The sequence below is a fragment of the Heterodontus francisci genome, chromosome 6 (assembly GCF_036365525.1).
Source record: "Heterodontus francisci isolate sHetFra1 chromosome 6, sHetFra1.hap1, whole genome shotgun sequence".
Taxonomy (NCBI): Eukaryota; Metazoa; Chordata; class Chondrichthyes; order Heterodontiformes; family Heterodontidae; genus Heterodontus; species Heterodontus francisci.
The window spans coordinates 71697582-71723276 of NC_090376.1; the positions used below are offsets into that span (position 1 = coordinate 71697582).

Below are 25695 nucleotides of genomic sequence, written 5' to 3' on the forward strand. Positions count from 1 at the left end.
GAGGACAAAGGAGCAAACCCTGACCAAATGAGGATACGCTGCAACATGAGTTTGAGGATTTAAATATTTTGCAGTGCCATCAACCAGTCGGGAGTCACCTGAACTGTACTTTGGCAGGATATGTGTTTTATAATGAACAACAATTAAGGATCCACAAAGTAACCGGATATGATGTTTTCACTAAACACCTTAATGGGGTTGTGGTTAGATCTTTATCAGAAACACTGTGAAAGAACTTTATTTGTTTATGAATCTTTTGCAGAACAATCCGAGGGACCATCAAATGCATTGGCCACTGTAGTCCAGTATGTTCCATTGGAACTCATGGATGGGGTCATTCGAAACTTGACCAATGATGATTCTATCACAGATATAGAGCTGATGACTGCTTTGATCAAGTAAGGTTTCTTTGGATGGATAGTTGAGTTGAATTTAAAAATAAAATGGAGAGAGACACAATTATGCTGCAGTATCACATGTTAAACGTTTGCTGGCAGGCTTCAGAACTCCTCCCATAACTTCCGTACCACCCTCAACAAACACATGCTGACTTTGTGATTTCAGCTGTATCACAGTGAAGAGATACTGAACAAAGAAAAGTGTTTTTCTACACTCACATGTGCGCATACACACTGTTTTGTTGAAGGCCTGGAAATATAGTACTCAGCCCTTGGCCAGGATGTTGTATGAAAATTGAAGAATGGGGCAGAATAAAAATGTTGTGGAAATGAGAAATCGGGAGTAGTAAGGAGATGGGGAGTGGGGGTGACAAAATGAATTACTTGGACAACTTGTGAACCTCTTGGTTTATTCATTATTGGGAGCAAATTGCTGGCCCATCCTTTTGGCTGGTAACTAAAAGAGGAGGCTAAAATGAATAAAAATATTTTAAGTGATTTTGCAGCTATATCTGTTTTATACCATCGAGGTAGTCAAAGTGCTAAAAGAATAGATGTCAACACCAATGAACTCCATGTCAATGTTTAGTTATTCTGTTTGGAAATGTAGGATTGGAGCTTCTATTTGAATTTTTTTTTAAATATTTGGGAATCTTTAACTACCCCTCTTCTATCCCAATGCTACAGTTACATTCCTAAAAAGGAGCTGACATTTTGAGCTCTTTTTTTCTGAAGATTCCAATCTGAATGATCTTGGTGAAGAAATACTGTTAATTGCTGTATTCTGTTTAACTGTTACACTGAACGAGGTTTATTTCTGCCAGAATGAGAGCAAAATACTGCAGATGCTGAACCTCAGCAATGAGAACAGAAAGTGCTGGAAATACTCAGCGGGTCTGGCAGCATCTGTGTCGAGAGAATTCATGTTTCAGATCTGCGACGTTTCATCGGGTCACAGACCTGAAACATTGGCTCTGTTTCTGTCTATACAAGTGCTGCCAAACCTGCTGAGGATTTCCGGCACTTTGTGTGCTCTCTTATTTCTGCCAGGTTTGTTTGATTTGTCTGTTCTCTGGTTCTCAAGTTAAGACTTGTGTCAACCAACTAGTGTGCCTCTTCAGTCTCTTACTGCCAGTTACAAGAAATGCTAATGCAAATTGCATAATATGTAAGAATTGCATATGCAATCTATACTAATAGAATATATCTTCCCCCCTTTCTCCTCCATATAAGTTGATATATATTTACCACTTGCATCCAAGCCTTTATTGATGATGCTTAAATTAACTTGATTAAAACTGCTTGACCTAACCAAGTCCAAGAGCTTAATTAATGGCCAAAGCAATTCTATAAACAATTGGACCAGAGTATGATGCCAAGTGAGTTACAGCTTAATTCTTACTTGCCAGAAGCATCTAAAATTAAATTGGACACAGAGATTCATTAACCTGATAAAACAACATCTGTTATACTATGATAGCAGATTAAAGATATAACATCCTGGAATGCAAAGATAACACCAGGCTGCTTTTCTCTGCTGCACACTGTCATCTTAAACCCCTCTACCCTCACCTCCAACAATAAGTGCAAGGAGCTCATGGACTTTTTTGTCACTAAGATAGAGACTATCGAACCAGCTGCTTCTGCCACATCTCTCCCTTTCACTAGTCCACTGGGCCAAACTTCCTCTAAAGTTCCCCACTGCCCTAGCCCTGAACTCTCATCATTTTCTAGTTTCTCTCCTGTCTTCTCATGCCCTCCCCTGGTCTCATCATAACCATGAGACCCACCTCCTTCTCTTTGACAATATTCCTACTAAACTGCTGACCACCCAACTTCCTCTACTGGTCCCCATGTTGGCTGATATTGTTAACTGCTCCCTCTTCAGGTGCTGTCCCTCTCTCCTTTTTAAAATCTGCCATCATCAGCCCCCTCAAAAAAAAAAAACCTTGACCCTACTATCCTTGCAAACTACTGCCCCATCTCCAACCTCTCTTTTCTCTCAAGCCTTTGAAGGTGTTGTGACCTCCTAAGTCCACGTCCATCTTTCCTGGCACTGCTTGTTTGAATCCCTCCACTTGGGTTTCCAGCCTTGTCACAGTACTGAAACAGCTCTTCTGTAAGTAACAAATTACATCCTATGTGACTGACAACCGTGAACTATCCCTCCTCATTCTTCTCAACCTGTCTGCAGTCTTTGACACAGTTGACCATACCATCCTCCTCCAGTACCTCTGCTCCATTGTCCAACTGGGTGGAACTGCAGTCACCTGGTTCCATTCTTATCTATCTAATCATAGCTAGAGTATCACTTGCAATGGTTTCTCTTCCCACTCTCACCATTACCTCTGGTGACCCCCAACTATTTCTCACCTACAAGTTGCCCCTTGGCAACATTATCCAAAAGCACAGCATCAGTTTTCATATGTATGCTGATGTCACCCAGCTGTACGTCACCACCACTGCTCTGGACTCTTGCAGTGTTGCTGAATTATCAGACTGCTTATCTGACGTCCAGAACTGGATGAGAAGAAATTTCAATTTAATATTGGGAAGACTGAAGCCATTATTTTTGGTCCCCGCTCCAAACTCCGTTCCCCAGCTGTTGCCTCCATCCCTCTCCCTGACAACAGTCTGAGACTAAAGCAGTCTGTTCACGACCTTGGCTTACAATCCAGAGTAAAAACAATCAACTGGGAGAAAGCCAACTTCTATAGGGTAGCAATGGATCTGACCCAGATAAATAGTAATCAAAGATTGGCAGGCAAAATGTTAACTGAAAAATGGGCTGCCTTTAAAGTAGAGGTAATTTGGGCACAGTCGAGGTATATTCCACTGGGGAAAGGTAGGGCAAACAAATCCAGAGCTCCCTGGATGACGAAAGAGATAGAGATTAAGAAGAAGGAAAAAGTGTGCTTATGACAGATGTTGGGGGAATAACATAACTGAGAACCAGGTGGAATATGGAAGGTTCAGAGGGGAAGTGAAAAGACAAATAAGAGAAGCAAAGAGAGAGTATGAGTAGATACTGGCAGATAACATAAAAGGGAATCCAGAAGACTTCTATAGGGGTATTAATAGTAAAAGGGTGGTAAAAGGAGGAGTGGGTCCAATTAGAGACCAAAAAGTGGATTTACGCATGGAGACGGGGAGCATGGCTGAGGTATTAAAGAAATACTTTGCATCAGTCTTTACCAAGGTAGTAGATACTGTGCAGGTCATGGTGAAAGAAGAGCTAATTCAGACTCTTGAAGGGCTTAAAATTGATGAGGAGGTACTAAGTGGATAAGGCACAGGTACCAGGACCAGATGAGATGTGTCCAAGGATACTGAGGGAAGTGAGAGCGGAAATTGCAGGGGCACTGGCGATAATTTTCCAGCGAGCCTTAGATTCAGGGGTGGTGCTGGAGGACTGAAGAATTGCAAATGTGGCACCCATGTTCAAAAGTGTAAAGAAAGGCCCAGCAACTACAGGTCAGCCAGTTTAAATGTTGTGGTGAGGAAGCTTCTAGAAATGATAATTCGGGACAAAATTGATAGTCACTTGGGCAAATATAGGTTAATTAGGGAAAGCCAGCATGGATTTGTGAAGGGCAAGTCATGTTTAACTAACTTGCTGGAGTTTCTTTGACCTAACAGGGTAGGTTGATCAGGGCAATGCTGTTGATGTGGACGTCCAAAAAGCATTTGATGAAGGCCACACAACAGACTAGTGAGCAAAATTATAGCTCATGGAATAAAAGGGACAATAGCAACATTGATACGAAATTGGCTGGCTGAGTGACAGGAAACAATAGCGGTTAATGCTTGTTTTTTGGACTGGAGGAAGGTTTGTAGTGGAGCTGCCTAAGGGTCGGTGTTGGGACCCTTGCTGTTTCTGATATAAATGAACTCTACCTTTGTGTACAGGGCACAATTTCAAAGTTTGCAGATGATACAAAACTTGGAAGTATTGTGAACTGTGAGAAGGATAGTGTAGAACTTCTGAAGGACATAGACAAGTTGGTGGAATGGGCAGACAAGTGGCAGATGAAATTTAACGTGGAGGAGTGTGAAGTGATTCATTTTGGTAGGAAGAATTTGGAGAGACAATGTAAAATAAAGGGTACAATTCTAAAGGGGGTGCAGGAGCAGAGGGACCTGGGTGTATATGTGCAGAGGGCAGCAGGACCGGTTGAGAGTGCGGTTAATAAAGTATACAGGATCCTAAGCTTTATTAATAAGGGCATAGAGTACAAAAGCAAGGATGTTTTATGTTAAACTTGTACAGAGCGCTGGATTGTGTCCAGTTCTGGGTGCCACGCTTTACAAAAGATGTAAAGGCATTGGAGAGTGTGGAAAAGGTTCATGTGATTGGTTCCAGGGATGAGGAACTTTACTTGCATGGATAGATTGGAGAAGTTGGGATTGTTTTTCTTTGGAGAAGAGTAGGTTACGGAGAGATTTGATGGAAATATTCAAAATCATGAGGGGTCTGGGCAGGGTAGGTAGATTTTAGATTGAGATACAGCACTGAAACAGGCCCTTCGGCCCACCGAGTCTGTGCCGACCAGTAACCACCCATTTATACTAATCCTACACTAATCCCATATTCCTACCACATCCTCACCTGTCCCTATATTCCCCTACCACCTACCTATACTAGGGGCAATTTATAATGGCCAATTTACCTATCAACCTACAAGTCTTTTGGCTGTGGGAGGAAATCGGAGCACCCGGAGGAAACCCACACAGACACAGGGAGAACTTGCAAACTGCACACAGGCAGTACCCAGAATTGAACCTGGGTCGCTGGAGCTGTGAGGCTGCGGTGCTAACCACTGTGCCGCCTTAGGGGAAAAACTATTCCCATTGGTGGAGGGATTGAGAACAAGAGGGCACAAATTTAAGGTAATTGACAAAAGAAGCAATAGCAACATGAAAAACATTTTCACACAGCGAGTGGCTAGGATGTAGAATGCACTGCCTGAGTATGTGGTAGAGTCTGGTTTAGTCAAGGCATTCAAGAGGGAATTGGATTGTTATCTGAAAAGGGCTACAGGGAGATGATGGGTGTGGCACTTGGTAAACTGCTCTTTCAAAGAGTCAGCACAGACACTACAGGCCGAATGGCTTCTGTTAGGACCAGGTGAGAAAGGTGTCTAGGGGTCCCTCTCAACCTTCACCTGGTCTTACCGTAACAGGGTTTTATTTTAAACACTGTTTTTAGCTCCCCCTTGGCGAATCCTTGTTCACCGCTTCCCAATTATAGGGCAACGAAACCAGCACAAACAGGCTTCCTTAGGTTTAAAGAAGAAAGGTTGAAATTTATTAAACTTGAACTTAAACTCTAATTCGGTTGACGCTTATGGATACACGACGCGCCCACGCTAGCATGCATACGCAATACACGCGTGCAAATAGAGACAGAAAAGAGCAGAAGAAAAATCAAGGGGAAATGTTTAAGGTACTATCTGAAGAATTTTTGTTACGGTTCTTTGAGCTCATTGTAGAGTCCTTGATTGTAGGTAGATCTTGCTTTTCGTTGGGGCCCAGTATTCTTCGTAAACCTTGTTCACTGTAGGAGACTTTTCTCTCTTGGGGTTCTTGTGTCTTCAGTGGATTCAGAAGCTTGTGAGAAAGAGATGGGAACAGACAGGAGAGATCTTCAGTCCAGGAGCAAACAGTCTTTGAGTTCAAACTCTCTGTGGCTTGTTCAAAAAACTCGAACAGCCAGTTAGTCATGTGACCAGCTGGTCCAATCTGTCCAGGCCCCCTTTGGATTGCATCACCCCAGCAGGCCCTGGAATGTGCGTCCCCACCCCCTCACTGTCTGGTGATCAACATCTATTGTGGGTTGAATGTGTCGGGGAATGGTCCTTTGTCTACACAGGCACTATCTGTTAGTATGCAAATGTTTTTTTCCAGCCATGGCTGATCTGTTCAAGTCATTTCCTCACTCCAGCAACAGTTCAAAATCAATGTTCATCTGACAAAACCAATTTGCCTCATTCTTGGCAGGTGGGGGCCTGCATGACACCACCTTCTGTACTGTAACGATTCTGTGATATTTGACTCCCGAGATGAGCTTCCAACCACATTCACTCTGTAACTTCACCTGACTTGACCCATGCCTCATCTCGTCTACTGCTGAAACCTACCTTCATTCATGCCATTGTTGCCTCGAGACCTGACTATTGTAATGCACTAATATAAAACCAAAAACTGCTGGAAATACTCAGCAGGTCTGGCAGCATCTGTGGAGAGAGAAGCAGAGTTAATGTTTCAAGTCAGTGAGCTTTCATCAGAACTGGCAAAGGTTAGAAATGTAATAGGTTTCAAGCAAATAAAGCGGGAGTAGGGCAAAAGATAACAAAAGGGAAGGTGTTGATAGGACAAGGGGTCACAGAGAACAACAGACCAGAAGGTCATGGAGCAAAGGGTGTGTTAATAATGTGGTGAAAGACAAAGCCTTTGTGCAGAGAGGGTATTGAATGACGGAATAATGAACAGCCTGGCCAAAAGCCCAAATATAAAACAAAAAGTGGGCAGGCACATAGTAAAAAAAAAAAAAGAATGATGAAACAAACCTACAATAAAACTAAAAGTAAAAAAAAGGGGGGCCAGTCATGTTCTGAAATTATTGAACTCAAGTATTCAGTCCGGCAGGCTGTAGCGTGCCTGATCGGTAAAAGTTGCTGTTCCTCGAGCTTGCGTTAATGTTCACCGGAACACTGCAGCAAGCCCAGGGCAGAGATGTGGGTATGAGAGCAGGGGGTGTGTTGGAATGGCATGCAACAGGATGGTCGGGGTCATGTTTTCGGACTGAGCGAAGGTGTTCTGCAAAGCCGTCAGCTAATCTGTGTTTGGCCTTCCCAATGTAGAGGAGACCGCATTGTGAGCAGCGACTACAGTAAACTAAATTGAAAGAAGTACAAGTAAATCACTGCTTCACCTGAAAGGAGTGTTTGGTGCTTTGGATAGTGAGGAGAGAGGAGGTAAATGGGCAGGTATTACACCACCTCCTGCGATTGCATGGGAAGGGGACGAGGTGTCGGGGGTAGTGGAGGAGTGGACCAGGGTGTCGTGGAGGGAACCTTTCCCCTCCCTCCCAGAACCGTGACAGGGTTTCCCTTGTCCTCACCTTCCACCCCACCAGCCTTCACATCCAAAGGATCATCCTCTGCCATTTCCGCCACATCCAGTGTGATGCCACTACCAAACACATCTTCCCCTCCACTCCCCGTCAGCATTCCAAAGGGATCGTTCCCTTCGTGACACCCTGGTCCACTCCTCCATTACCCCTGACGTCTTAACCCCTTCCCATGCAATCACTGGAGGTGTAATACCTGCCCATTTACCTCCCCTCTCCTCACTATCCAAGGCCCCAAACACTCCTTTCAGGTGAAGCAGCGATTTACTTGTACTTTCAATTTAGTACACTGTATTCGCTGCTCACAATGCATGCTCCTCTACATTGGGGAGACTATACGCAGATTGGGTGACCGCTTTGCGAAACACCTTCACTCAGTCTGAAAACGTGGCCCCGAGTTTCCTGTCATTTGCCTTTTCAACACACCCCCTACTCTAATTCCCACATCTCTGTCCTGGGCTTGCTGCAGTGTTCCGGTGAACATCAGCGCAAGCTCGAGGAACAGCATCTCATTTACCGATCAGGCACACTACAGCCTACTGGACTGAACACTGAGTTCAATAATTTCAGAGCATGTCTGGCCCCCCTTTTTTATTTTTAGTTCTATATTTTTTGGCTTGTTTCATCATTCATTTTTTTTTTTAACCATGTGTCTGCCCACTTTTTTTTTTCATGTTTGTGCTTTTAGGCCAAGGCTGTTCATTATTCCGTCATTTAACACCTGCTCTGCACTAACGCTTTGTCTTTCACCACACTATATTAACACATGCTTTGCCTTTGCTGCGTGACCTTCTGGACAGTTATTCTCTGTGACCCTCTCTCCGATCAACACCTTCCCTTGTGTTATCTTTTGCCCCACCCCTACTTTATTTGCTTGAAACCTATTACATTTCTAACCTTTGCCAGCTCTGATGAAAGCTCACTGACATGAAAAGTTAGTTCTGCTTCTCTCTCCACTGATGTTGCCAGGCCTGCTGAGTGTTAGCAGCATTTTTTGTTTTTATTTCAGTTTTCCAGCATCTGCAGTATTTTGCTTTTATTGTAATGCACTCATGGCTGATCTCCCACATTCTACCCTCTGTAAACTCAAGATCATCCATGTCTTAATTTGTACCAAGTCCTGTTGAATTACATTGGCTCCCAGTCAAGGAATGTCTTGATTTTAAAATTCTCATCCTTGTTTTCAAATTCCTCCATGGCCTCACCCCTCCTGATCTTTGGAAGCTCCTACAGCCCCAAAACCCTCCAAGAAATGTGTACTCATCTAATTCTGGACTCTCCTCCACACTGGCTGTGCCTTCAGCTGCCTAGGCCCTAAGCTCTATAATTCCCTCCCTCTGCCTCTCTACTTCTCTCTTTCCTCCTTTAGGACACTCTTTAAGACCTACTTCTTTGACCAAGCTTCTGGTCAAAAGCAATGTAATATTGATGGCATTGTCATGAGGCCTTGAACACTAGTCCAAGGGCATGGTCGTTCTTCAAGTATTGACAGGCCAAAGCTTGTCATAGCACAAATCTATGAATAAACAACAAATACTTAAACTTTACAGCAGAGGAACAGGCCATTCGGCCTAACCAGTCTTTGGGATGTTTATGCTCCCCACAAATCCCCCCTTATTTCATCTCGCCCTATCAACACAACCTATTCCTTTCTCCACATGTGCTTAACTAGCTATGCCTTAAATGCTTCCATGCTAATTGCCTGAACCACTCAATTGAAAGAGTCAATCCTTCAATATGAATGTCCTTCACACAGTACATTTTTCCTTCTACTTGAAAATTTTCTTGTTTTCACACTCTTCTGGAAAATGATCTCTCTCCATTCATGCTTAACATCCTATTCCTCTTAGATGAATTCTTTTTAAACGGCACTTTTAAGAACTTTACATCTATATTTAAATCTGAAACATTATGGCCAAATCCATGACCACCAGTATGATTTTTCAACATGGCAGTTCACTGGTAATCTTGTTTCCTGTGTTGGGCAGCTCTAAACTGTCCTCGAACATTTTCATTTGACCTTGTCTTCTCTAGCATTTTTGACAAAGTTTGGAACTGTATAGTTGAAAGGTTCCTATTCTATAACCTCCCTCCAAACCAATGTGTGTAGCTGTTTAGTTTGTTCTGAACACTCTCTAATCTGTAAGTGATACATCACCCCTTAATTTTTACTTGCCAACTCTATTACCCCTCTCTCTAACGATATTACCTCCTTTATTGGTACCGCAATGGTCATTGTACCTGAGTTTTCCCCTCTTGTAATTTCTACATTCCAAATTTACCATTTACATGCTCTTCACCCTACCTACATCTGCATTAAATTAAAATGAAGACTTATTGTGCCATCCCCTAATTGTAAATCGATTCTTTACAAGGACCTCAACTGGAACTCTTCTTGCCCCTCTCAATTTTTTCCTTCCTCATGTAATCTTGAGGCTTTTAAAATCAAAGTTGACTGTGCCCTAATCATTAATTCCTGATTAGCTCATTTTCTATTATCCTCAACTTGCATTATTAGCCTTGATAATTATGGCAGAAAGGCCACAACTCTTTTTTTTTTAAGATAAATCATTTAACAGTAACTTCTGTCTATCCTTGGATTGCTATGGACAGTACTTATTGCTGCTTCACTTGTTGTAGATGTTTAATTGTAACTTTTTTTTACAATGATACAGACTTTTCAATTTTATAGTAAGTTATTTGTGAATGAGTTTATTTCAACTTTTTTTTTCTAGCTCTGTTTCCTTAGTGTAAGTAAAAAGGGTGTTTAGAAATACCTTTTTTATAAGACCTTAGCTCATAAAGATGGATTTTATAAGAGAGACAATCCTGTATTTAGATGTTTGTCATTTTTAACCTAATGGTAGTTCCTCACTTTTTTTTTTTAAAAATTGCAGTATGGTTGATTGGCTTTCATGGCCATTAGCCAGAAACATAGACAAGTGGATTATTGGCTTACTGAAAGGCTTGGCTGCTGTGAAAAAGTTCAGCATTTTGATTGAAGTCACACTTTCAAAAATTGAACAGGTCAGTTTTAGCTTACTGGGGAATTTCTGAAATTGAGCTAAACTACTAAAAGGTAGGAAAACAGATTATTCTGAACTTTAGATGGAAGTTAAAGTGCCATAATATGAAGAAATCTCAATATTGTAGAGAGCGGTTGTTGTTACAACTTCAATAATTTGAATTTGTGCTAGTGGAATTTTTTCTTCAGTTGCCAAAATGGCCTACATTTGACTGAGTATGGCATCAGGAGCCCGAGCAAAACTGGTGTCAGTGGGAATTGGGGAAAACTCCGCTGGTTGGAGTCATACCTAACACAAAGGAAGATGGTTGTGGTTGTTGGTGATTAATCATCTCCGTCCCAGGGCATCACTGCAGGAGTTCCTCAGGGCAGTGTCCTAGCCCAACCATCTTCAGCAACTTCATCGATGACCTTTCCTTCATCATAAAGTCAGAAGTGGGGATGTTCACTGCGCAATGTTCAGCACCATTCACGACGACTCAGATACTGAAGCAGCCCATGTCCACATGCAGCAAGACCTGCACAACAATCCAGGCTTGGGTTGATGTGGCAAGTAACATTCACGCCACAAGTGCCAGGCAATGAGCATCTCGAGCATGAGAGAATCTAACCATCTCTCCTTGATGTTCAATGGCATTACCGTTGTTGAATTCCCCCACCTATCAACATCCTGGGGGTCACCATTGACCAGAAACTGAACTGGACTAGCCACATAAATGCTGTGGCTACAAGAGCAGGTCAGATGCTGGGAATTCTGCGGCGAGTAACTAGTCACCTGTCTCCCCAATGCCTGTCCACCATCTACAAGGCACGAGTCAGGAGTGTGATGGAATATTCTCCACTTGCCTGGATGGGTACAGCTCCAACAACAATCTCGAAGCTCAACACCATCCAGGACAAAAGAGCCCGCTTAATTGGCATCCCATTCACCACCTTCAACATTCACTCCCTCCCCCACCGACGCAATGGGGCAGCTGTGTACTATATACAAGATGCACTGCAGCTTCCAAACACGTGACCTCTACCACCTAGAAAGACCAGGGCAGCAGATGCATGGGAACACCGCCACCTGCAAGTTCCCCTCCAAGCCACACACCATCATGACTGGGAACTATATCGCCATTCCTTCACTGTCGCTGAGTCAAAATCCTGGAACTCTTCCTAACAGCACTGTGGGTGTACCTACACCCCAAGGACTGCAGCAGTTCAAAAAGGCATCTCGCCGCCACCTTCTCAAGGGCAGTCCGGGATGGGCAATATATGCTGGCTTGGCCATCGATGCCTACGTCCCACGAATGAATTAAAAAAAAAAAAAAAATAACAGCGTTTCTTAAATGACTTGCCATGTGCTGAATTGAATTTTATGCACTAACCTGTATACTGTTGCACTGCTTAGCTGCTGTTCTGTCTTCATTCACGCAAAATAACTTCTTAAAGCTTATTACTTTAACTGTGATGAAATGGCTCTTGATGGATGTAGTAAAGTGTTGTAACAGGCCACCAAGAATCAAATGTAACTGAAAAGTAGAAAAATAAATTATGAAACATTGGAACTGGGTAGTTGATCCCACTTGTTTGAAAGTTGATCATACTCTGCCTAATTGACAATTGTAGTTTTGCATCTTGGCCAATTTTCAAGTTTACAATTTTGCCTTTTTTCCCCCTCCCAAGATGTAGGTTTAAATTTAGTGCAGACTAATGGAATAAAAGACATCTGGTTATGCAGGATGTAAGGCTCTTCCATGAAATTTTTGAGCAGTCTGACTTGGCTCCTATTGAGTACAGACTTGGAGCTCGTGATTCAGTACTTTAATTGCCGATTTTATTTCTAGATTGCTGGCATGGCTATTTTAGGAATTGGGGCAGGGGGAAGGAATTGCAGTGATGCAGTAGCTGATCATCTTGTGTTACGGTAAAGGTATATTTGAGTAGGCTAAAAGGAACTTTTCTCTGGATGGAATTGTTTCTATCTACCTGCCTTGTTTCCAATTGGGTTATTTTAAATACTTGAATTTGTGGTTCCTGAGTTGATTTTAGAAAATATTAACTTTCATCTCTGCAAGTTCTTTTGGTTGTAGTATGTTTTGTACAGAACATATATTTGGCGATATTGGATGTAACAGTGGGTTGGTCCTTTCTGTAGATGCAGGATCAAATATCTCCCAATTGATTGACTTAAATTAAGATTCTGGGTCCAGGTCCTGTTGGGTGCAAATCCAAAACGCACAGCTGTCCTTAATTTAATAGTAACTGGGTTGCTCATTGATTTCAAGGATGAAATTATGTTGATGTGCCATTCTGTGAGCTGGAGGTTGTCATTTTTCACTGAAGCATTAATTTCCACAGTCTAGTAATGAATTAAAAGGCTAGAATGTTAATATACAGCATTTATATATTCTGGAAGATGTTAAGAAATATACTTTGATAATGCATAGTATTTCTTGTATGCAAATTGGCTGCCACATTTCCCTATATTAAAATAGTGACGATGCTTTAAAAGTACTTGGCTGTGAAGCACTTTGGAACCTCGTGTGCTATATAAATACAAGTTCTTTTGTTCTTTAGGTCAGCCATTGATGTAAGCTTTATATCTTCCAGGTGTTCTCGAGGCTCTTTTATCCAATTGTAAGAGCAGGAGCGCTTGATGTTCTGAAATACATGCTGCTTAGTTTCCAACATTCACCAGAAGCTTTCCATGTGGCAAGTATTAACATTCGCCTTCTAGAGGGAAGGGAAGTGTGTGTGATGGGAAAGTTTTTGACCATTTTACTAGAACCTTTGATTCAGCACTATAAATGTACTGTGATTTTTAACATCACATAAACATTAACAGAACCTCTTTGACAGCTATAGATTTGGAACTTAAACTGCAATACTTGCAGGGGAAAAAAGTGGTGCTTTGTAGCAATTCAGAATTGTTACTGGATGCTATGTGAAATAGGCCCTGAGTAGAATACTTAAAGCAGTTTTGTTAGATCACCAGGTATTGTAGACATACATTTTGATCTGAGTGCAGATTTGGTTGCACCTACTTCTCCATTCAGCTCCACAGAGCTGAAAAACTATGAATAGACTGGGCAGAGTAGATAGAAACAAGCTATAAGGTATGCTGCAAAGATGGCCATGCATCAGGTCATCATACTGGCTGCTTTTTGACTGTTATGAGTGGTTTAGTACAGAGGTACTTGTGCCTTGGGCGCTATGGTGTTGGAAGGATGAATGAGAATGGACAGAGACTGCTTGTGTTGTGTACCTATCATAACCTCTGCATCACCAACTAGTTCTTTCACACTAAACCCTGTCACCAGGTTTCATGGAGGTACCCAAGATCGCATCGTTGGCACCAGCTAGACCTCATCGTCACAAGGCGAGCCTCTTTAAACAATGTTCAAATCACACGCAGCTTTCACAGTGCGGACTGCGACACCGACCATTCCCTGGTGTGCAGCAAGGTTAGACTCAAACCAAAGAAGCTGCATTACTCCAAGCAGAAGGGCCGCCTATGCATCAAAACTAGCAGAATTTCTCATCCACAGCTGTTACATAAGTTTCTAAATTCACTTGAAAAAGCCCTTCAAAACACTCCCACAGGGAATGCTGAGGCCAAGTGGGCTCACATCAGAGACGCCATCTATGAGTCAGCTTTGACCACCTACGGCAAAAGTGTGAAGAGGAATGCAGACTGATTTCAATCTCATATTGAAGAGCTGGAACCTGTCATAGCTGCTAAGCGCATTGCACTGTTGAACTACAAGAAAGCGAGTTAACATCCGTAGCACTTAAAGCAGCCAGAAGCACTGCACAAAACAGCCAGGTGCTGCGCAAATGACTACTGGCAACACCTATGCAGTCATATTCAGCTGGCCTCAGTCACTGGAAACATCAGAGGAATGTATGATAGCATTAAGAGCTTTTGGGTCAACCATCAAGAAGATCGCCCCCCTCAAATCTAAATCAGGGGACATAATCACTGACCAACGCAAGCAAATGGACAGCTGGGTAGAGCACTACCTAGAACTGTACTCCAGGGAGAATGCTGTCACTGAGACTGCCCTCATGCAGCCCAGCCTGGATGAGCTGGGCGTATAGCCAACAAAATCGGAACTCGGTGATGCCATTGATTCTCAAGCCAGCGGAAAAGCCCCTGGGAAGGACAGCATTACCCCTGAAATAATCAAGAGTGCCAAGCCTGCTATACTCTCAGCACTACATGAACTGCTTTGCCTGTGCTGGGACGAGGGAGCAGTACCTCAGGACATGCGCGATGCCAATATCGTCACCCTCAATATAAAAACAAAGTTGACTGCGGTGACTGCAACAACTACCGTGGAATCTCCCTGCTCAGCATAGTGGGGAAAGTCTTTGCTCGAGTTGCTTTAAACAGGCTCCAGAAGCTGGCTGAGCATGCCTACCCTGAGGCACAGTGTGGCTTTCGTACAGAGAGAACGACCATTGACATGCTGTTCTCCCTTCATCAGATAGAGGAGAAATGCCGCGAACAACAGATGCCCTTCTACATTGCTGTCATTGATCTCACCAAAGCCTTTGACCTCGTCAGCAGACGTGGTCTCCTCAGACTACTAGAAAAGATTGGATGTCCACCAAAGCTACTAAGTATCATCACCTCATTCCATGACAATATGAAAGGCACAATTCAGCATAGCGGCATCTCATCAGAGCCCTTTCCTATCCTGAGCGTGAAACAGGGCTGTGTTCTCGCACCCACACTGTTTGGGATTTTCTTCTCCCTGCTGCTCTCTCATGCGTTCAAGTCCTCTGAAGAAGGAATTTTCCTCCACACAGGATCAGGTGGCAGGTTGTTCAACCTTGCCTGTCTAAGAGCAAAGTCCAAAGTACGGAAAGTCCTCATCAGGGAACTCCTCTTTGCTGACGATGCTGCTTTAACATCTCACACTGAAGAATGCCTGCAGAGTCTCATCGACAGGTTTGCGGCTGCCTGCAACAAATTTGGCCTAACCATCAGCCTCAAGAAAACTAACATCATGGGACAGGATGTCAGAAATGCTCCATCCATCAATACCGGCGACCACGCTCTGGAAGTGGTTCAAGAGTTCACCTACCTAGGCTCAACTATCACCAGTAACCTGTCTCTCGATGCAGAAATCAACAAGCACATGGGAAAGGCTTCCACTGCTATGTCCAGACTGGCCAAAAGAGTGTGGGAAAATGGCGCACTGACACGGAACACAAAAGTCCGAGTGCATCAAGCCTGTGACCTCAGTACCTTGCTCTATGGCAGCGAGGCCTGGACAACGTATGTCAGCCAAGAGCGACGTCTCAATTCATTCCATCTTCACTGCCTCCGGAGAATCCTTGGCATCAGGTGGCAGGACCGTATCTCCAACACAGAAGTCCTCGAGGCGGCCAACATCCCCAGCCTTTACACACGACTGAGTCAGCGGTGCTTGAGATGGCTTGGCCATGTGAGCCGCATGGAAGATGGCAGGATCCCCAAAGACACATTGTACAGCGAGCTCGCCACTGGTATCAGACCCACCGGCCGTCCATGTCTCCGCTTTAAAGACGTCTGCAAATGTGACATGAAGTCCTGTGACATTGATCACAAGTCATGGGAGTCAGTTGCCAGCGATCACCAGAGCTGGTGGGCAGCCATAAAGGCGGGGCTAAAGTGTGGCGAGTCGAAGAGACTTAGCAGTTGGCAGGAAAAAAGACAGAAGCGCGAGGGGAGAGCCAACTGTGTAACAGCCCCGACAAACAGATTTTTCTGCAGCACCTGTGGAAGAGTCTGTCACTCTAGAATTGGCCTTTATAGCATCTCCAGGCGCTGCTCCACACACCACTGACCACCTCCAGGTGCTTACCCATTGTCTCACGATAAGGAGGCCAAAGAAAAGTACAAAGGTAGACTGTATTTTCACTGGGTTAACTTTTATTTTGCTGAGTGGTGTGGAATGATCTTTAGTAAATTTACTGAAGGAGCATCAAACTTTTTATCTGTAACAAAAGAAGTCTTGAAACGGAAGATCTTTAAATAGTAATCTCAGGCTAGAATTTCCAACATTTTAGGAGCATTCGGATATTTTGAGGAGTGTTTACTCTCAACTTTATGCTCAAACTCATTTGCAAATCACCAAACTTAATCTGCCATGGATCTGTGAAATTGAGCCATGTTTTGGAACATAATTTAAAAACTTCTTTTAAAAAAAAAATTCAGTGATCTGTTTGCACAGTAATTTGGTGCGTTTCAAATTACTGCAGCTGAAAATGGATTTATCACGAGATGTAAACATTTTGTCAGTGTCTAGTTCACCACCTGTGGGTAACCCATTTTTTATTTTTTAAATAACTGAAAACTCTTTTTCTTTTGGCCTCCTTATTTGGAGAGACAATGGGTAAGCGCCTCGAGGTGGTAAGTGGTTTGTGAAGCAGCGCCTGGATTCGCTATAAAGGCCAATTCTAGAGTGGCAGACTCTTCCACAGGTGCTGAAGATAAAATAGGTTGTCGGGGCTGTTTCACAGTTGGCTCTCTCCTTGCGCTTCTGTCTTTTTTCCTGCCAACTGCTAAGTCTCTTCAACTCGCCACACTTTAGCCCTGCCTTTATGGCTGTCCGCCAGCTCTGGCGATCACTGGCAACTGACTCCCATGACTTGTGATCAATGTCACAGGACTTCATGTCGCATTTGCAGACGTCTTTAAAGCGGAGACATGGACGGCCGGTGGGTCTGATACCAGTGACGAACATGCTGTACAATGTGTCTTTGGGGATCCTGCCATCTTCCATGCGGCTCACATGGCCAAGCTATCTTGAGCGCCGCTGGCTCAGTAGGGTGTATATGCTGAGGATGTTGGCCGCCTCGAGGACTTCTGCATTGGAGGTACACAGGAAAAGCTTTGTCATCGAATGTGAACCTAGAAGAGCAAATTATCCCACATGACACTTGACCATTTCTTGGTGCTCAAATTGAATGGTGAAAGTGGATTTCTTGCCTTGTTAGTACCCCAATCAAGGGTTGTTGATCCTTCAATGATGACTTGCATGTGGTTTGGGTACGAGGAGTTCATTTAACAAGAGGTTTTAATATATATTGACAGAACAGTGTTATTTCACAACTGTCTTCAGATTACATTAAATGATGAAGTGTTATAAACTGGTTCCTTGGCCTGTGGTTATCAGTCCCGGTTGCCTGCTTGGCTGTGGACTTCTAATTGTCATGAGAATTCTAACTTTTAGAAGGAGGATGTTCTATCTTTACACTCTTGGGCTGTGTGTACACATCTGTTCTTGGCTTCTAGTCATTGATTATCCTACTATACTGACAGTTAACTGACTTCAGATGGATCATGCCATGTACTGCTAGGCCTTATCTCCTATGTTGGCTGAAGAAACAGCATATCCTTCCCAGGAGGGTGCAAGGCCCTGTTTGGAGTACCAACTTGCTTCCAGCCTTGCGACGTGCCCTCAAGTCTTGTGCTAAAGTTATTTACATGTTATGGATCGTTTCAGTGTGTCGGTCTCCGCAACCAACCCCCATATTGAGCTATGGGCCATCTCTTAACTTGGGTGTTATGTTAGTTTTGAAGACTTCAGCATTCCTTGTCTTTTTAGCTTGCAAACTATATATTTTTTTGTTCACAGAAAGGCAGGAACACCCCCACCTCCCCCTCAAATCCCCAACCTTGAGTTTCCCACTAAAATGCTGGAGCAAAGTGAGATGGGATACCCTGACTATTTTACTGGATTTATACCATTTTCATCAAATATTATAATGAACAGTATTTATCGAGAAATAACAGCAAGCTCACTACATGTCTCCTGAAAAGGAAGGAAAAATGATTTCTCCCTATGAAATGAAGATCTTTCCTAATGGGAAATTTACATGAAAACATGTTAAAGTAAAGTGACTTCACTGCAGCAATAATTTGAAATGTTTGTTTGGACAGGAGCGTTCCTGAACTTTTAAAATGTTTTGATTTAATTGCATATAACCTTAAATGATTGCTTTTTGGAAATACTGGCCAACATACAATGGGGAGAATTTAAAGCAGGTTAGACAGTTAGTAAAATATCTACAGTATTGTGCACTGCAGTACTTGTGTTTTTGTTATAGGACTATACCAGTTAAATGTATTTGTTTAAATTAATTCTGCAGGAAATTAAATAAGAGCTGGGCCCAATGTCCTTCTGGGGTGATTTGCTAGGGCTATGGGGGAGGGTTTCAATCTAACTTGGCAGGGAAGTGGGAACCAGAAGGCAATTTTGGAGAGTAAAACACAGATGAACAGAGAATTAGGAGAGACTGGAGTAGAGAAGAGTAAAGCATTTGGTGGGGGTCATAGTAAGAGAGAATAGTAATGGCTAAATTAGGTTTAATGTGAATGTGTGGAGTGTGGTAAATATGGATGGTAAGCTGCAGACGCAGATAGCCACATGGAAATATAATGTGGCGATAATGGAGATCTGGCTCAAAGGGCAGGACTGGATACTAAATATTCCTGGATACAAGGTGTTCAGGAAAGATGGGGAAGAAAGTACAGGAGATGGGGGTAACAGTATTAAGGAGAACATTATAGTGCTGGAGAGAGAGGATGTCCTGGAGGGGTCAGGAACTGAATCCATTTGGTTAGAGCTAAGAAACGAGAGTTACATAGTTGGGTGTGTTCTATAGGCCACTAACTAGGAGGAAAAATATAGAGGAACAAATTTGCAAGCAAATTAGCGAGAGGTGCAAGAATTGAAGAGTAGTTATAATTGGAGACTTTAATTACCCTAATATAGACTGGAATAGTAATAGTGTAAAGGCCAGAGAGGAGCAAGAGTTTCTGGAGTGTGTTCAGGAGGATTTTCTGTATCAGTATGTTTCCAGTCCAACGAGGAAGGAGGTGTTGCTGGATTTGGTTCTAGGGAAGGAGGTGGGTCAAGTGAAGAAAGTGTCTGTAGGGGAGCATTTAGGGGACAGTAGCCATCACGTAAGTATGAGATTTCAGTTCAGGAGTCAGAGTACACAAAATAGGTAGTCAAGAACTCATAGGTAATGATGTAGTAGTTTATTAAACTTTATTGAGAAGCAGCAGGTATATGAAGTAGTAGTTTAAATATGATACATAAGCTAAATAGAAATAGGATCATCTTCAAATCCACACTAGATGCAGGCGAGGTACCAGATGATTGGAGGTCTACAAACCTACCATTGTTTAAAAGGGGTGCGAGGGATAAGCCAGGTAATTATAGGCCAGTCAGTCTGACCTCGGTGGTGAGTAAATTGTTAGAATCTATTCTGAGGGATAGGGTAAACTGTCACTTAGAAAGGCATGGATTAATCAGGGATAGTCAGCATGGATTTAGGGGAAGGTCCTGTCTTACGAACTTGATTGAGTTTTTTTGAGGAAGTAACAGGGAGGATTGATAGTGCAGTGGATGTGGTCTGCATGGATTTTAGTAAGGCATTTGATAAAGTCCCACATGGCAGACTGGTCAGTAAAATGAAAGCCCATGGGATACAGGGGAATGTGGCAGGTTGGATCCAGAATTGGCTCTGACAGGAAACGAAGGGTAGTTGTCGATGGATGTTTGTGTGAATGGAAAGCTGTTTCCAGTGGTGTTCCACAGGGCTCTGTGTTGGGTCCCTTGCTGTTTGTGGTATATATTAATGATTTGGACTTGTATGTGGGAGGCATGGTTGAGAAATTTGCTGATAACACAAAAATTAGCCGTGTAGTTAATAGTGAGGAGGAGAGTCGTGGACTCCAGAATGATATCAATGGTTTGGTTGAGTGGGTGGAAAAGTGGCAAATGCAATTCAATCCAGAGAAGTGAGAGGTAATACATTTGAGGAGGGTAAATAAAGCAAGGGAATACACAATAAACGGGAGGATATTGAGAGGGGTAGAAGAGGTGAGAGATCTTGGAGTGCATGTCCACAGGTCCCTGAAGGTGGCAGGACAGGTAGATAAAGTGGTGAAGAAGGCATATAGAATGCTTTCCTTTATTGGCCAAAGTATAAAATACAAAGGCGGGGATGTGATGCTGGAGCTGTATCGAGCGCTGGTTAGGCCACAGCTGGAGTATTGCGTGCAGTTCTGGTCACAACATTACAGAAAGGACATAATTGCACTGGAGAGTGTGCAGAGAAGATTTACAAGAATGTTATCGGGGTTGAGGGTTGCAACTATGAGGAAAGATTGGAAAGGTTGGGGTTGTGTTCCCTGGAATTGAGGAAGCTGAGGGGTGACTTGATTGAGGTGTACAAAATTGAGGGGCCTAGATAGAGTATAAAGACAGGACCTGTTTCCCCTGGCGGGGAGGTTGGTTACCAGGGGGCACAGATTTAAGGTGATTGGTAGAAGAATTGGAGGGGACATGAGGAGAAACCCTCAATACTTTTAAAAGGTCCCTGGACATGCACCTGAAGTGCTGTAACCTGTGGGGCTATGGACCAGGTGCTGGAAGGTGGGATTAGTTTGGGAGGATAGCTTATTCAGCCGGCGCAGATACGATGGGCTGAATGGCCGCCTTCTGTGTGTTCTATGTTCTGAAAGTCATATGACCAGTAACAGATTGAATGGATTGCCAAACCCAGATCATACAGTGGGGCAGAATAGTGTTGGCAGTCTTCCCGCCTGATGAGGCAGGTGAGGTCCTCTGGGTCTTCAGTCTTCTCGAGCTAATCAAAGTGTTGGGCCAAAGCCTAACATACAGTTGAAACAAAGCTTTGCGAAGCTCTCCTGTCCGAAGAAGATTGAAGATTTCCTCCTGAGCACCTGTATATTTATTTAATTTCTAGGGTCTCTTAATTCACCCTATGTCAATCACTTGTTCGAACCCTTCTAACCAATGAGTACAGGGCAGGTTCCCGAGGTGTCGGGGTGATCGCCTCCCCTGTGTCCATCACTGCCCCCTGAAATCACCTTTCCCCTTATCTAGTGCTTGGTATCGTTTATAAACTTCTGCTAGACAATTGTCTAGAGAGGGTTTGTGGCTGCATCTTATCAGCTTTACGAATATCTTGTTTCAGAGCCTGTCCTCAAGTCAGATCCTTGGCAGCGATAACAGGCCTATGCTGTCCGAGCTTCCGCTATAGAATCTTTCTTGATGAGGGAGAACTATTTCTATAAGAATTCTATATTATGAAATGTATTGTTTATTAAAGGTTCCATTTCTTACATAATGTTTAGGTTGGCTATGGAAAAGGACAAAGAGCAATCCAGAGTAAAAATAATTAATTGGGGAGGTGTTACAAGAGTTTCCATTTTTTTTTTTTTTGTTAAAACTTGTGCATCTATATTTTAAACTGAAAAGGATTTCATTGAATCATCTGGAGATTGCTGAACTTTGTGGGTGTTTTTTTTAAAAGGAAGGTCACCAAAAAGGTGGACCAGTGAACAAGTACTGGAAAACATATGATTTCTAGTAAGCATAACAGGTGTTCTAATCTGAAGGGATGGTTGTTTACAAGAAAATGACAGACCACGATATATGGCTGTTACAGGATTATTGCTGACCTGTTTTTGGTTTCATTTTGAACTGTTAAAAGCCAGTTGGCTTTTGGATTAAAAAAGGCAGTTGGAGATCTGCATATGGACCTGCCAGGATTAGAAGAAAATCCAAACAACTGTTACCTCTCTTTGAAGAATCCCTGCTTTTGAAAAGCAAAAGCCTGTTGAAGTGGTACTCTTGCCTCCTGTATTTTGAATAAATCTGGAATGTTTGCAGAAACCTTGCATCTTTAAAAAATCTCTGCATCGAATGTGAGAACTGAAACCTTTGTTGCTGCATACCTGCTGTAAGACTCAAGTGAAGCCTTCTGTAGTTGAATTGCTTTTCCTACCCAAAACCGACTGTTCATCAACATCACCTGGAAAGATTCCTGGTGGCAACCCTATTCGACTTTGGGACACCTTGCCAAAACAAAGGACTTCCATATTCAGTGTGGTTTTTTTTATTCCTTATATTTCTTTGTAACAGCTGTAAACAAAAACCCTTTTTTTTTTCCTCTCTCGGTTAACTGGATGTGTGTGAGGGCTAGCATAAAAATATGGGGTTTTAATATTTCAATTTGCACATGTTTACTTAATTATTGGTTAAGACTTGGTTTATAATCAGATAATTTTGTTAAAGAAACCTGGTTGGTGTGCTTTATTCTGGAGACAAATAGAGTATTTAATTGACTGTTTTGGTAAGTGGGAAAATGTATTTTATATGTTGTGACCTGTGGAGAAGTGGGTCTGAATTAACATTGCACTCCTCCTGCCTCAGTTGCAACAGAGGGTCAACTTTAGTGGAGTCTGAATGGATCTGTCCCATATAAATTGAAATTGAAGATTGTCAGGCAAAACTGTAACGGTTACTGAACAATGAGCTACCTTTAAAGAGGCGATAATTCAGGTGTAGTCAAGGTTCCCACGAGGGGGAAAGGTAGGGTAAACCGATCCAGAGATCTCTGGATAACAAAAGAGATAGAGAGCAAGATGAAGCAGAAAAAGTATGCATATTACATGTCTAGTGGATAATACAGTAGAGAGCCAGGTGGAATATAGAAGATTCAGAGGACAAGTGAAAAAAACAAATAAGCGAAGCAAAAAGACTGAGAGGAGACTAGCAACTAATGTAAAAGGGAGCCTAAACACTATCTATAGGCAAATAAATAGCAAAAGGGTGGTAAAAGGAGGAATAGGGCCAATTAGGTACCCAAAAGGGGATTTTTGCGTGGAGTCAAGGGATGTGGCTGAGGTAGTAAATACTTTTCTTCCATGGTAAAGACAGATGTAGGTGCTGCCCAAGTTATGGTGAAAGCAGAGTGAGTTGAGACACTGGATGGGCTAATAATTGATAGGAGGTACTAGATAGGCTGGCTGTACTTAAAGTTGATAAGTCATCAGGACCAGATGAAATGTATCCAAGGATACTGAGAGAAGTAAGGGTGGAAATTGGAGAGACACTGAGCATAATTTTCCACTCCTCAGATACAGTGGTGGTGGTGCCAGAGGACTGGAGAATTGCAAATGTTACATCCTTGTTTAAGAAAGTGTGTAAGGATAAGCTCAGCAACTACAGGCCTGTCTGTTTAACCTTGGTGGTGAGAAAGCTTTTAGAAGGAATAATTCAGGGCAAAATTTAGTCATTTGGACAAATTTGGAAAGCCAGCACAGATTTAAGGGCAAATCATGTATAAATTGCTTGAGGTTTTTGATGAAGTATCAGAGAGGGTTGATGAGGATAATGTGATTGATGTGGTGCATATGGACTTCCAAAAGGCATTTGATAAAGTGCCCCCATAACTGACTTGTCAGCAAAGTTAGAGCCCTTGGAATAAAAGGAACAGTAGCAGCATGGCTGCAAAATGGCTGAGTGACTGGAAACGGTAGTGGTGAACGTTGTTTTTTTGGACTGGAGGTAGATGTATAGTGGGGCTCCCCAGGGTTGGTGTTGGGATGCCTGCTTTTCTTGATGTAAATGACCTAGACTTGGGTGTCCAGGGCACAACTTCAAAATTTGTGGAATACACAAAACGTGGAAGTATTGTGAACTGTGAGGAGATAATCAACTTTAAGAGGACATAGACAAGTGGCAGATGAAATTGCATGCAGAAAAGTACAAGAACAAGGAAGTTATGATAAACCTGTATAAGGGAAACTGGGTGGTAAGTGTGGCTTGAGTTGTTTCTCATGCAGCTATAGATTGCCTCTAAATGGACACCACATTTGCCAACTCAACAAGAGGATTGCAGGCTCAGCTGCCCTGCTTTAAGTAGAAGACACTAAGGTTGTAGGGCTTACATTGTGGCAGCAGGTACATTTAGAGACATGCACATAGCTATTCTCGATCAGAATGGAGTCGATTGGGTAATTACCTCATCCATCATGCCTGGAGGCTGTTTGGCTATTAGTGACTTGGATTGAATTTTATGCACCTAAATTGTATGTAACTAGTCTCCACTCAGTGCACTTTGCTGGCGAAATAATCCAGCTTGAATTAGGTAACTCTTCTCCAATCACTACATTTTGCTCGAGAAATCACCCTGCTTTTATTGGGAGAAGTTGCTGTAGTTTTAGTTGAGCGTTCTATTTGCTATATTTTGTGGAAACTCTCTCTTTAAATATACTCTAGTCAGTTTGCTGTAATGTTATTTTTAAATGGGCTGTTTTCTGAGTAAATAGATTTTGCTTTTGAGTCTTGCTGTACGTCCTGATGATAGGACCTGATGGCCTGCATCCAAGGATTTTGAAGGAAATGGCTGCAGAGATGGTGGAAGCATTGGCCATAATATACCAAAACTCACTGGATTCCGGTAGGGTACCAACGGATTGGAAAACCGCTAATGTGACACCCCTATTCAAGAAAGGAGGGAGACAAAGCAAGAAACCACAGCCCAGTTAGCTTGGCATCAGTAATTGGGGAAAATGCTAGAGTCTATTATTAAGGAGGAAATAGGACATTTAGAAAAACATAATGCAATCAAACAGTCGACATGGTTTTGTAAAAGGAAATCCTGTTTAACAAATTTGCTAGAGTTCTTTGAGGATATAACGAGCAGAGTGGATAAAGGGGAACCAGATGTAGTGTATTTGGATTTTCAGAAGGCGTTTGATAAAGGTGCCCCATCAAAGGTTATTGCACAAAATAAGAGCTTCGGGTATTGGGGTAATGTGTTGGCATGGATTGAGGACTGGCTAACACACAAGGCAGAGAGTTGGGATCAATGGGTCTTTTTCAGGTTGGAAAGCTGTAACTAGTTGGGTGTCACAAGTATCGGTCCCAGGGCCTCAACTATTTACTATCTATTAATGATTTAGAGGAAGGGACAGGGTGTAGTGTATCCAAATTTGCTGATACAAAAATAGGTGGGAAGGCATGTTGTGATGAGGACACAAAGAATCTGCAAAGGCATATAGATAGGTTAAGTGAGTGGGCAAAAACTTGGCAGATGGTGTTCAATGTGGGAAAATGTGAGGTAATGCACTTTGGTAGGAAGAATAAAAAGGTAGATTTATTATTTAGATGGGGAAAGACTGCAAAATACTGCAGTACAGATGGATCTGGGTGCTCTTGTGCATGAAACACAAAAGGTTAGCATGCAGGTGCAGCAAATAATTAGGAAGGCAAATTGAATTTTGGCTTTAATTGCTAGGGGGTTAGAGTTTAGAAAGAGGCAAGTCTTAA

The 25695-nt window shown here is 42.7% G+C and overlaps 1 protein-coding gene across 6 annotated transcripts in view; it reads left to right on the plus strand.

Moving 5' to 3' along the window:
- The window catches only part of LOC137371388 (ubiquitin carboxyl-terminal hydrolase 35-like), a 126751-nt gene that overhangs the window by 29223 nt on the left and 71833 nt on the right, over positions 1-25695 (plus strand). For all 6 annotated transcript variants that reach the window (XM_068033909.1, XM_068033908.1, XM_068033913.1 and 3 more), the window contains 3 exons: positions 263-398; positions 10428-10557; positions 13154-13255. In XM_068033909.1, the coding sequence (XP_067890010.1) occupies positions 263-398; positions 10428-10557; positions 13154-13255 (368 nt within the window). The remainder of the gene's footprint in view (positions 1-262; positions 399-10427; positions 10558-13153; positions 13256-25695) is intronic.